The sequence below is a fragment of the Hypanus sabinus genome, chromosome 8 (assembly GCF_030144855.1).
Source record: "Hypanus sabinus isolate sHypSab1 chromosome 8, sHypSab1.hap1, whole genome shotgun sequence".
Classification (NCBI taxonomy): domain Eukaryota; kingdom Metazoa; phylum Chordata; class Chondrichthyes; order Myliobatiformes; family Dasyatidae; genus Hypanus; species Hypanus sabinus.
Genome location: NC_082713.1, coordinates 169,950,377 through 169,962,649, shown reverse-complemented (window position 1 = coordinate 169,962,649; position 12,273 = coordinate 169,950,377). Strand labels below are relative to the sequence as shown.

At 45.8% G+C, this 12,273-nt stretch overlaps 1 protein-coding gene across 4 annotated transcripts in view; it reads left to right on the top strand.

Annotated features, from left to right (window-relative positions):
- Window positions 1-12,273, top strand: part of mybpc1 (myosin binding protein C1) — a 132,520-nt gene that overhangs the window by 58,164 nt on the left and 62,083 nt on the right. For all 4 annotated transcript variants that reach the window (XM_059978534.1, XM_059978532.1, XM_059978531.1 and 1 more), the window contains 3 exons: window positions 1,639-1,687; window positions 6,136-6,150; window positions 9,892-9,951. In XM_059978534.1, coding sequence (XP_059834517.1) covers window positions 1,639-1,687; window positions 6,136-6,150; window positions 9,892-9,951 — 124 coding nt within the window. The remainder of the gene's footprint in view (window positions 1-1,638; window positions 1,688-6,135; window positions 6,151-9,891; window positions 9,952-12,273) is intronic.

Here is a 12,273-nt window from a genome sequence, read left to right as displayed (position 1 = left end):
TGGGACCTTCCTCATGCCAAACTACAAAAAATCCAGAGCACAGAAATTGCTCCCAGCCATCTTCCCATGAACAGGACAATTATTCTTTTCAGTACCATTCTCTTACACACTCCCTGGGCAACACAGAGGTTCTGAGAAATGTTCTTGGCACATTCTGGTCAGGGCCTCTTCCTTCTCTGTACCAATATGTACCAACTTCCTCCATTAAACAGATTTACAAGTGGTCCGCAGAGACTCGAAGAGTAAATGGTCTTTGTCATTATGAAAAAGAAAAGATGGTGCCAATAAATGGTGACTCTTCGTGTGCAACTACAAACAGAATCATTAAGCATTCCTATTTGGGACAGCTACTGCTGAAATCCAGTTACAGCCATGGACACTTCAGCAAGCAACATTGTTTTAAAATTTCCACTGAGGTCGGGTAGGACTACAACCAGAGATCATGGGCTAAGGGTGAAAGGCAAAAAGTTTAAGGGGAACATGAGGGGAAACTTCTTCACTCAGAGGGTTATGAGAATGTGGAATGAGCTGAAAGTACAAGTGGTGTATGCAAGCTCGATTTCAATGTTTAAGAGAAGTTTGAATAGGTTCATGGATGGTAGGGGTATGGAAGCCTATGTTCCCAGTGCAGGTTGATGGGAGTAGGCAGTTTAAATAGTTTTCAGCACGGACTAGATGGACTGAAGGGCCTGTTTCTCTGCTGTGCTTTTCTATGACTCTATTTTTTTTTTAAATCTATCGATCCTCAAAATTGGCTCTCCAGATTGTGGACTTACATAGTGAGGGCTGCATCCCTTTAGGAAAATGAGGCCATCAGATTTCTAAATGGCCTATCATCATTGTCATCATCGGCAGCCATCGAACCCAGGGGATTATGGGTTTGCGCCTCTGGTGGTCTGCGTCCTCTCCAGGGAAGATTTGAAGAACCGGCTGTTGCCCATGCAGCAGGTTCCCCTCTCCACGTTACTGATGTATCCAAGGGAAGGGCAAGCTCTGATACAGCTTGGCACCAGTATCGTCGCAGAGGTTGCCAGAGTGAAGTTGTAAACAACATCAAACTACCTCAGGGACCCTGGCTCCGGATTTCTTCCTCGGGGTTTACTCCCGAAGCTTTTCCCATGGGTGGGTATGGCCATAAGGCAGCGGAGATTTAAAATCAGAGTTTTTCTTCTCCTGGGCAGGCTGCCGTCCAAGGCTGACGACCCCCACCTGCCCAATGCAACTGGTTTTGAGGTGCCAGAGGTCCGACTTTGCCCCTTCTATTGTCAGTAGAAACAACTCCACTGGACCTAGTAGCTAGGCCACACGTGAAGACCAAGAGTTGAACTTGGGTGTCAAAGGCAGTTAGAGTCGCACGCCATCTGGAGCACTTTATAGGCAGTGGGAGCTTATCCCCACTATCACTCCTGGCTATGACAACCTTAGGGACCAAATGGTCTGTGAGCACTACACTACCTCACTATTGTACACCCTTTCTTCACTACTGAATTATTTTGTTGTATTTCTTATTGTAACTTGGAGTCACATTTAACCCTTGCAGTGCACTGCTGCTGCAAAATGACAACGTCACGGCATACTGTACGTCATTGATAACAAACCTGACTCTGACGTTTCACCCTGTGTGTATTTTCCTTTCAGAAGCCCCAGAGGTTCAGCAGATTGACATCCGAGCTGCTTTTAAACGCAGGTAAACTACATCAGCACTTCCGCAGTACACCAAACTCTCGTTATTCCTTGATGTGAAGTCTTTCATACAACTGACAACTGTGTTCCCTGGTGCTCTTTCTTCCCCACAACAGCCCTATCCCATTCTGCCACCCCAATACCTTCCTCTTCCTCTCATTCCCCCCCCCCTCCACAATACACCCGTGTGAAATAGTTACACAATCTATGTTTAAAGGATAACTAGACTACCTTACTGTCACTCTCAGGGCATGGGTGAAAGTGTTAAAATGGATTTTCTAGGTTGCCAGATATTCTGTTCATAATATAACACAATTTTTATTCACCCTTTTTAAAGATGTTACATTTTTAAGATGTTTAAAGGGATGACAGGAAACAGAGGGCAAGGGAGAGTGGGGAACAGGCCCCAGGATGAGCAGGAGAGTAAATAACAGGCATGGAGTGAGAGAGAGAGAGAGAGTGGAACATGACCGGAGTGAGAGGGACATTGGGGACAGGCCCAGGCAGTGAGAGGGAAAGTGAGAAACAGGCCCAAGGGTGAGAAGGAGAGTGAAGAACAGGCCCCAGGTTGAGAAGGAGGGTAGAGACAGGCCCAGAGAGAAAGGGAGAGAGGGAAAAGCCCAGATGAGAGTGAAAGTGAGAAACAGGTCCAAGGGTGGGAGGGAGAGTAGGCCCAGAGTGAGAGAGTGAGTGGGGATCAATCCCAGGAAGTGAGAGAGAGAAAGGGTTGGGAATTGTACACCCTGAGTGAGATGAAGATTGGAAGCATGTCCAAGGGTGAGAGGGAGAGTGGGGAACAGACCCTGAAGGCTGAGAGGGAGAGTGGAGACCAGGCCCAGGTGAGATGAAGAGTGGAGAACAGGCTCCAGGCAGTGAGAAGAAGAGTGGAAAATGGAGTCCCACTGAAACAGATACAGAACCATCGAGATTGTAGATTGTCAGATGATCGGAGTTGTACACCATCCAGTTCAATTTTGGAAAGTTCCCCTTCAAGCAGGCAACAGATTAATTAAATATCCCAGAAGCTGCCATTTAAAAGTAATTTTCATCTTCTTCCTGGTTCTGGTTTTGAACCTGTGTCTCCTGTCACTGGTTCACTGGTGACAGTCTCTTCCCCTCTGGACACACTCTTGGAATCTTTCAGTCACGTTCTGGTTGAGCAACAATGTTGTTTTAGAGAATTCAGTGAATGGACGCAGTGAAAAGTTAGTGCAGTTACTAATTTGCTGTACCGGCCCTCTAATTGACAAGTACATGTTACATTTTTCACAAATGAAGTTTATTTTTTTATTTTATTTAACTTCCATTGGAACATTTACTCAGTTCTCAAATTAAAAATGGCCATCCCTGTCCTGATGCACTCCAGCCCCCAGAAATCCAGTGAAACCACGTGCTCTCCCTTCTTCCCTGTAGGGAAATACCCTCGGAATTAGGGAGCAGGCAGTCTGCTCACAGCCCGGATCTGAGAATGGTCACCCTGTTCAGAACCAGGAGCAGATGGTGAGGAGATACCCTAACAAATGCCCCAATCGGGGGAATTCACTCCCTCTCCTCTTTAGAGAGAAGGTCCGGGTGTCCTGGGGTTGATGGTTACACAATTGATAGGATGGAGAAATACTCACTATTGCATTCCCTTCCCTAACTTTCCCTTCCTCACTTTTCCTTTCCTGTTTGAAACGGGCAGGCATGTCAACGTCAAGATGCCTGTAGATGGTGTAGCTGTTGTGGAGTCTCACCTTCTCAAGTTCACAATGGAGCTGTTTCACTGCTCCTTCCAGTGAGATTGGGCTTCCCGTTGGCTGACACTGATGTGTTACAATAACCTGCACCCTCCATATAGGGTTCCCGTAGATCGGGGGCAGGGGGGCAGAAAGTATAAAGTGCATCCAGAGTTTGAGGAGCAGCCTCAACAGAATGAGGTCTTGGTACCTGTGGGGAGCGAAGTCAACCATCCATGCACCATCTTCAAAGCAGAGGAGGGGAGCATCCAGCACCTCATTCTGTTTGACTGAAAGTTCCAATGGACCTCCAGCTTCTACCAACCTTGTTAAGGAGCAATCTCCAGACTTTCTCCAGTCTTTGTGTAAAGGAATGTCCACTGATTCCTCCTCTAGGATTGTCCACTGACTCCTACACCAGAAGATCACAGTTTCTCATAAAGAACAGGGCAAGGTATGGGCAGACAGCCATGAAACATATGAGCAAAGGTCATGAACGTTATAAGGAAAGGTTGAGTTATGAGCTAGGACTTTTCTCTCTGGAAGAATAGGAGGATGAGAGGTGACTTGATAGAAGTGTAATGAGGAAAATACAAAACTAACATCTTGAGTTTGACCAGGCACAGTCAGAAACAAGTCCATGGTGATTAACAGTGGGTTGTAGTGGTCAGTTCAAGGATCTGATGGTTCTAGGGAAGTAGCTGTTCCTGAACCTGGTAGTGGGGGAATTCAGGCTTCTGTACCTCCTGCCCAACAGGAACTGAAGATAATGGCGTGGTCTGGATGGTGGGGATCTTTGATCACTGTTGCCGCTTTCTGAATCAGTGCCTCTTTGAGCCACTTTCACCTGCATTCTGTGCTTCCTGTCCCACTGAGAGCAAACCTCTTATGCTCAGGAAAATCAATTGAGATAGATCTTTAAGGTGATTGGAAGAAAGTATAGGGGAGATGTTTGAGCTAGGCATTAATTCACAGAGAGTTGTCAGTACGTGGAACACCCCTGCCAGGGGTGATAGTAAGGCAGTTACTTCTAGATAAGAAACTCTTAGATAAGCACAGGTATGATAGGAAGATGGAGGACTATACGGGAGAGAAGGTTAGATTGATCTTACAGTGGGATAAAAGGCTGGCACAACATCGTGGGCTGAAGGGCCTGTGATGTGCTGTACTGCTCTATGTTCTATGAAACATCAGATAGAGAAGAATTGCTTTCAGTGTCTTGACCAGCTTCAGGCGTTGTGACATAGGGAGGGATGGAGGAGCAGAGTGAATTGGTACAGGAATGCAAAGAGGTGCACTGAGCCCTGGTGCGAAAGGTCATCAGAGACCACGTTGAGAAGTGTGAGCTTCTGGAACGTGGCATCACGAGAACCAGAACTTGGCAAAACCCAAGATCTGAAGCAAGGTCAGAAAGCCCCAAGTGGGAACTCAGAACAGCCAGAATCACTGACACATGTAGTGAAATTCGTTGTTTTGTAGCAGCATGCAGTGCAAGACAAAAGATTACTGTAATTTAAAATAACAATAAATAAAAAAGAGTGCAAAGAAAGAGTCAAATAGGTAGTGTTCATGGAGATCTGATGGCAGAGGGGAAGAAACTCTTTCTACAGCATTGAGAGAGGGTCTTCATGCTCCTGTACCCCCTCCCTGATGACAACAACAAGAAGGCTTATCCTGGATGGTGAGGGTCCTCATGGTAAATGCTGCCGTTTTGAGGAACTGCCTTATGAAGATGCCCTTGATGGAAGGAAGGGTTGTACCCACAGTGGAGCTGGCTGAGTCTACAACTATCTACAGCTTTTTCCGATCCTCTACTTTGGTGCCTCCCAGCCAGAGGAAGATGCAACCATTCGGTGATCTACAGAGTTGGAGCATTCACCAGCTATTTAACACTGAAGTGACAAGTATCCTGTAGGTGTGCAGATGTAGACATTCAAGGCAGACAGCAGTGGAACACCTGATTATGAACATTGCCTTGAGTGAACATCCCATGTCTAGGCCAAGGTGTCAATTTCCTGTCACAAGTAGAAAAACTCTTAGAATCCGGCTTCCAAGTCTTTGCACAGTGTACCTTGTGAGCCCACATCATGCACCCAGATACCTTGTGCCCAGCACAGCTAATTTCGTGCAGGGAGGGATAATTGAACTTTTTGGACAACTTTGAGGGGAATCTCAAAAGTATGCAGGAAATTTGCTGGAACGCAAATGAAAAATCAGAAAGAAGCTATTCCAGACAGTGAGACAATGTGGTCAGCTGGAAGGAAACACCAACCTCTCCAGTGGGAGAACAGAGGCTTCTCATCTATAATGGTCACAGATTGAATTCAAGACATGCAACATCCTTGGAAAGAACTTGTCATTGTCATTTGGGGAGGGTCTTGGATGGTTGATTGATGAGTGAGTTAAGAATCAGTGGCAAATTTTGGTTGGTTGGTTGGTGGATGGGTCAGAGTTCATGGGTGGGTCTCGAGTGTTGCATGACTGGTCAAGATTGGTTGATGGACGGGTGGGTGAATATGAAAGGGTGAGCTAAGGGTGACTGGTGGGCAGCTGGTGCATCTTGGCGAATAGGTCAGGTTTATGCATGGTTATTTAATTGGGTCTTGATTAATCTTGCTTGCCCGATTGCCTGGTGGCATTTAAGGGCTTCTAATTGCCTTTTCTTTGCTAGTCTACATATCCTCCATGCTCATCTCTAAGAAAATCTTTTGTTTCTTTATTCTTTCAATCATAGGTCTGCGCCAGTAAGGTAAGGAACAGTTTCAGACTTCTGTACCACGGTGACTCTTGGGGAAGGAGAAAAATTCTTTATTCTTTCTGAACATCTTTATACGGATAGTGTAAGAGAGTAATCTTATAAGTAATCTTCATTTTAATTGTCTTGTCTGGTGGTAAAGAGGCCGGCCTGCTTAACATGGTCTCCCCACAGTCCAGTAGGACTTTCTCATGATGTCGCGACAATGTTAACCAGAAATTAATGGCTGCTGCCGTACTCTCTTGACACTTGACTCTTGAAGTGACGAGGTCCCATTGCCTGCCTTGTCACTAACCGTATTTTGTTTATTAAATGTAATATTGAGCACAGGTGCACCAAGTCTGGGTACAGGCGGTTCAGCCGTGAAATCACTCCGTGAGTTCCTGATCATGAATCTTCATTGATCAATTTGCTGGGCAATTGACTAATCGTACTAATGATCTTTTTTTAAAAAATTTTGTGTACCATAATGTCCACGTTATGAGTACACTTCCACACCTGTCTGACAAGATACTGATGTTGTAGATCAGTACCTCGTAGCGTCAGGAAGAGCTAAGAAAACCGATGTGACTTGTGTATCAGGTTTCATGCTAAAAGGTTCTACTTAAACTTGTGCAATCACATCCAGTGATTTTCTTCTCACCATTCTTGCTTCCAACTAACAATCAGGACACAGAATCTTCCTGTGGCCGTTTTTTTTATGACTGCTTCTCTTGAGTGTTTTGAGGTATTTTTTTGTCTAGATATCATCATGGAAGAGGGTGGAGTCTTTGCATCAGCCAGCAATGGATAATGGGGATGTAAAAAATGTCTGTATACAAACAGCATCATAATCTGGCCAAGCTGCTCAGGAATTCCATCATATTCTTAATAAATTAACTGGTAACACCAGCAGTTGTGGCTCACCCTCCAACAGCCCTGACCTCACTGGTTTGTGGGACTATTATAGAGGACGGCTGAGGTGCAACTATTGGCGAAGCTGAACTCAAATATTGGGCAAACCCCAGACAAGGATGGGTGTAATTGGTTTACTGTCATCACATGTGCTGAGATACTGAGGAAATCATTGTTCTGTGTGTCATCTGGACAGAAGGTTCCATACTCTGAGGTAGTACAATAACAGAATGCAGAGCATAGTTGCAAGAAATCGACACACAAAACGCTGGAGGAGCTCAGCAGGTCAGGCAACTTTTATGGAGGAGAATAGACTGTCAGTGTTTTGGGCCACGACTCTTCGTGAGAACGGGAAAGGAATGGGGAAGATGTCAGAATAAGAAGGTGGGGGAGGCAGGGAGTGAGAATGGACAATTCAGAAGGTGATCGGTGAAGCCAGCTGGGTGTGGAAGGAGCAGGGATGAAGTAAGAAGCTGGGAGGTGATAAATGGAAAAGGTAAAGGGCTGGAGAAGAAGGTATCTTCTGTTTGTTCATTTCTATAGATGCTGTCTGACATGCTGAGACCCTTGAGTATTTTGTGTGTGATGCAGAATATAGTGTTACTATTACAGAGAAAATGCAGTGCAGGGGGACAAATAAGGTGCAAGGGTCACAGTGAGTTGGGCTGTGAGAACAAGAATCTATCTTTATCATACAAGAGTCCATTCACATGTCATAACAGCAGGTTAGAAGCTACCTGTCAGCCTTGTGTTACATGCTTTCAGGCTTTTGATTCTTCTGCCCAATGGGAGATGGTCTAGGGTGAGAAGGGTTGATGATATTTGTGAGGCAGTTGTTTTCTCTGACAATCGAATGTTGATGCTCTCCCCTTGTAATTAGCAAACTTTAATCTCACGATTGCTGTGTTGTGACTTGTTGTCATGTCATCAGATCTGCTCGCTACACTGCTATTAATTAAAACTGAAAGCTGGAAATCCTGATGACATGATTATCGATTTGTCTAACCTCTGGTAATTCCTTCCTTCAGCCCCCTTCCTTCTCTCTTTTTCCATTCCCATTCCTGGTTCCCCTCTCACCCCTTCTCTTCTTCTCAGTGTGGATCACCTCCCCCTAGTGCCTCTCCTCCTTCCCTTTCTCCCATGGTCCACCTCCTCTCCTATCAGACTTTCTCTTCAGCCCTTTTCATTTCCATCTATCACCTCCCAGTTTCTCACTTCATCCACCCTCCCCTCCCACTCACCTTCGCCCTCTCCTGGCTTCACCTATCACATGCCAGCTTGTACTCCTGCCCTCTCCCTACCACCTTATTCCAGAATCTGCTCCCTTTCTTCTAGAGCACTTCAGCACAGAAACAGGCCCTTTGGCCCATCTAGTCTGTGCCAAACAATTATTCTGCCTAGTCCTATCAACCAGCACTCAGATCAGAAACCTTCATGCCCCTCCCATCCACACACCTTCCAGATATCTTTTAAATACTGAATTCACTGATGAAGGGCCTCAGTGTAGATGCTGCCTGACCTCCTGAGTTCCTCCAGCATTTTGTGTGTGTTGCTGGGAATCCTTAGGTCAGGCAGCATCTCTGTGGAGAGGACTAGAATATTAGAAAAGGTCAGAAAAAATGTGTTTCAGCTTGGGCAGAAAGAGAGAGAGAGGGGAGGTTGACATCTGAGGAGGTTTACGAGAATGAACCTGGGAACGAAAGGGTTAACGTATGAAGAGAGCTTGATAGTTCTGAGCCTGTACTTGCTGGAGTACTGTGTATCTATTATTGGCACGTGTACCAAGATACAGTGAGAAAATTAATTTATGTGCAATCCATACAGATTATTCCATTCATCAATGCATCGAGGGAGTATTATTGTTGTTGCTACAACTACCCTACACTGCTGACATTTAGGGCAGCAATGAAGGTCCTCCACCTCTGTCAATCCTTCCAGAAAGTAATCCTGTTCTTTGTCTTGGTGCTGTTCAGGGCTTCCTTCATCATGCAATAGCTTCCTCTCGGTTTTCACTACGGTCAGTCACATGGGTCCCAGGTGGAGACTCAGGAATACCGTCACACTCAGATGTAGAAGGATTCTTCATTGCTGTTTCTGTAACAGTTCTGTTTTACCAGTCAGTGTTGTTAGCCCTGAGCTGAATCCTCGAACCTGGAGGACTGGTGGACCCCTCTCAGTCTGGCCTCTACCCTTTAACCTGTCTGGCATGGGTGACCCTACCAAGAGCCAAAGCATAAAGGCCTGACTCCTGCCAGCATAGCTCTCCGGGTTATTAAGGCATGCAAAGCCTCCGAATCACGACAAGGTTGTGGTCCTCTTGAAAGATCATGGAAGTTTAAAATGAAAATAAAGCATATTGCAAAATACACTGTTATAGTTACAGTGAGAGTACAAGAGCCTTGACGACATCAACTGAGACATAAAGAGTCCATCATTAGTGTAGAAGATATCTGTTCAAAGGAAGTTTTACTATCCAAGTACATATATGCCATCATATACAGCCCTAAGACTCATTTTCCTGTGGGCATACTCAACAAATCTGTAGAATATTAACTATAACAGGATCAATAAAAGTTCAACCAGAGAGCAGAAGACAACAAACTGCAAATGCAAATATAAGTAATATTCAACATGTTTTCTTTGGCATTGTCTGAGATTTTATGAATTCTGGTGGTTGAGCTAATATTGGGAGACAAATCTCTTTCAAGTTCAATTATATGAACTGAAATGTGATTGTTCCTTTTGAACCTTGCTCTGGGTGAACGTTCTATTTCTTTTGCAATTTCTCTGACTAAATTCCTAAAACTTTCAATTCTTTTCTCTTTCTCCCTCTGTTAAAAGTGGTGCCGACGGTCAGGATGATGCGGGAGAACTTGATTTCAGTGGGTTGCTGAAACACAGGTGAGTTATTAATGGCACCGGTACCGGAGAGACTTCCTTTGGAGTAGTCTGGAATCTTGCTCACCATGCTATAGAAAAGATGCCGTTAAGCTGGGAAGAGCACTGGGAAGATTTGCAGTGTTGCCAGGAATGGGCTGCAGGAAGACCTTGGGAAGGACAGGATTTTGTTCCTTGGCGGGTAGGACATTTAGGGGTAATCTTACACAGAGTATAAAATCATGAGGGCATGTTCAGAGTGAACGCACACAGGGTCGAGGACAGAGGGCAGAGATTTAATAGGAACCCAAGGGACAAATTTTCCATGCAAAACTGGTGCATATAAGACCATAAGACATCGCAGTAAAATTAGGAATTTGGCCCATCAAGTCATCTCTACCATTCCATCATGGCTGATTTATTATCCCTCTCAATCCCATTCTGCTGTTTTCTCCCCATGAAGTTATAGAATCCCTGTAGGTCGATGCCCTTTGACATCCTTACTAATCAAGAAACTGTCATCTCCAATTTAAATATAACCAATGAACTGGCCTCCACTGATATCTAAGGCAATGAATTTCACAGGTTCTCTGCCATCTGGCTAAATAAATTTCTTCTTATCTCTGTTCTAAATGGATGTCCTTCTATTCTGAGGCTGTGCCCTCTGGTCCTAGTCTCCTCGACTATAAGAGAAATCCTCTCCACATCCATTCTATCTAGGCCTTTCATTATATGGAATGAGCTGCCAGAGGAAGTGGTTGGGACAAGCATATCAGCATCACTAAAAAGGCACTTGGATTCGGAAAGTTTGGAGGGGTATGAGTCAAACATGGGAGGCGGGGTGGGGGCATCTTGGCCAGAATGAACAAAATGGACTGAAGAGTCAATTTCTGTGCTGTTTGACTCTATAACTCTCTGACAAGTTCACTTTCTGGGCCATTTCAGGAGAGAGTAGATGGGGGCTTAGTGAAGGAGCTGCTTAAAGGAGAAGGGAGCTGAGGTTCGGTGGGTAAGGAGGAAGGAGGGGAGATTTCCAAAGCTTCAGATATTGATAACTGAAGTCTCTAGGACCAGATGCAGTTAGATAAAAGCTGGATCTGACATCAAAAGTTAGATCTGGAGAGGAGGTGGGATCTTATTGAAGCCATCAAATATTGGAAGGCCTAGATAGAGTGGAATTGGAGAGGATGTCTCCTATAGTGGGGGAGTCTCGGACCAGAGGACACAGATAGAGTGGATGTGGAGAGGATGTCTCCTATAGTGGGGGAGTCTCGGACCAGAGGACACAGATAGAGTGGATGTGGAGAGGATGTCTCCTATAGTGGGGGAGTCTCGGACCAGAGGACACAGATAGAGTGGATGTGGAGAGGATGTCTCCTATAGTGGGGGAGTCTCGGACCAGAGGACACAGATAGAGTGGATGTGGAGAGGATGTCTCCTATAGTGGGGGAGTCTCGGACCAGAGGACACAGATAGAGTGGATGTGGAGAGGATGTCTCCTATAGTGGGGAGTCTAGAACCAGAGAACACAGATAGAGTGGATGTGGAGAGGATGTCTCCTATAGTGGGGGAGTCTCGGACCAGAGGACACAGATAGAGTGGATGTGGAGAGGATGTCTCCTATAGTGGGGGAGTCTAGGACCAGAGGACACAGATAGAGTGGATGTGGAGAGGATGTCTCCTATAGTGGGGAGTCTAGAACCAGAGAACACAGATAGAGTGGATGTGGAGAGGATGTCTCCTATAGTGGGGGAGTCTCGGACCAGAGGACACAGATAGAGTGGATGTGGAGAGGATGTCTCCTATAGTGGGGGAGTCTCGGACCAGAGGACACAGATAGAGTGGATGTGGAGAGGATGTCTCCTATAGTGGGGGAGTCTCGGACCAGAGGACACAGATAGAGTGGATGTGGAGAGGATGTCTCCTATAGTGGGGGAGTCTAGGACCAGAGGACACAGATAGAGTGGATGTGGAGAGGATGTCTCCTATAGTGGGGAGTCTAGAACCAGAGAACACAGATAGAGTGGATGTGGAGAGGATGTCTCCTATAGTGGGGAGTCTCGGACCAGAGGACACAGATAGAGTGGATGTGGAGAGGATGTCTCCTATAGTGGGGGAGTCTCGGACCAGAGGACACAGATAGAGTGGATGTGGAGAGGATGTCTCCTATAGTGGGGGAGTCTCGGACCAGAGGACACAGATAGAGTGGATGTGGAGAGGATGTCTCCTATAGTGGGGGAGTCTCGGACCAGAGGACACAGATAGAGTGGATGTGGAGAGGATGTCTCCTATAGTGGGGGAGTCTAGGACCAGAGGACACAGATAGAGTGGATGTGGAGAGGATGT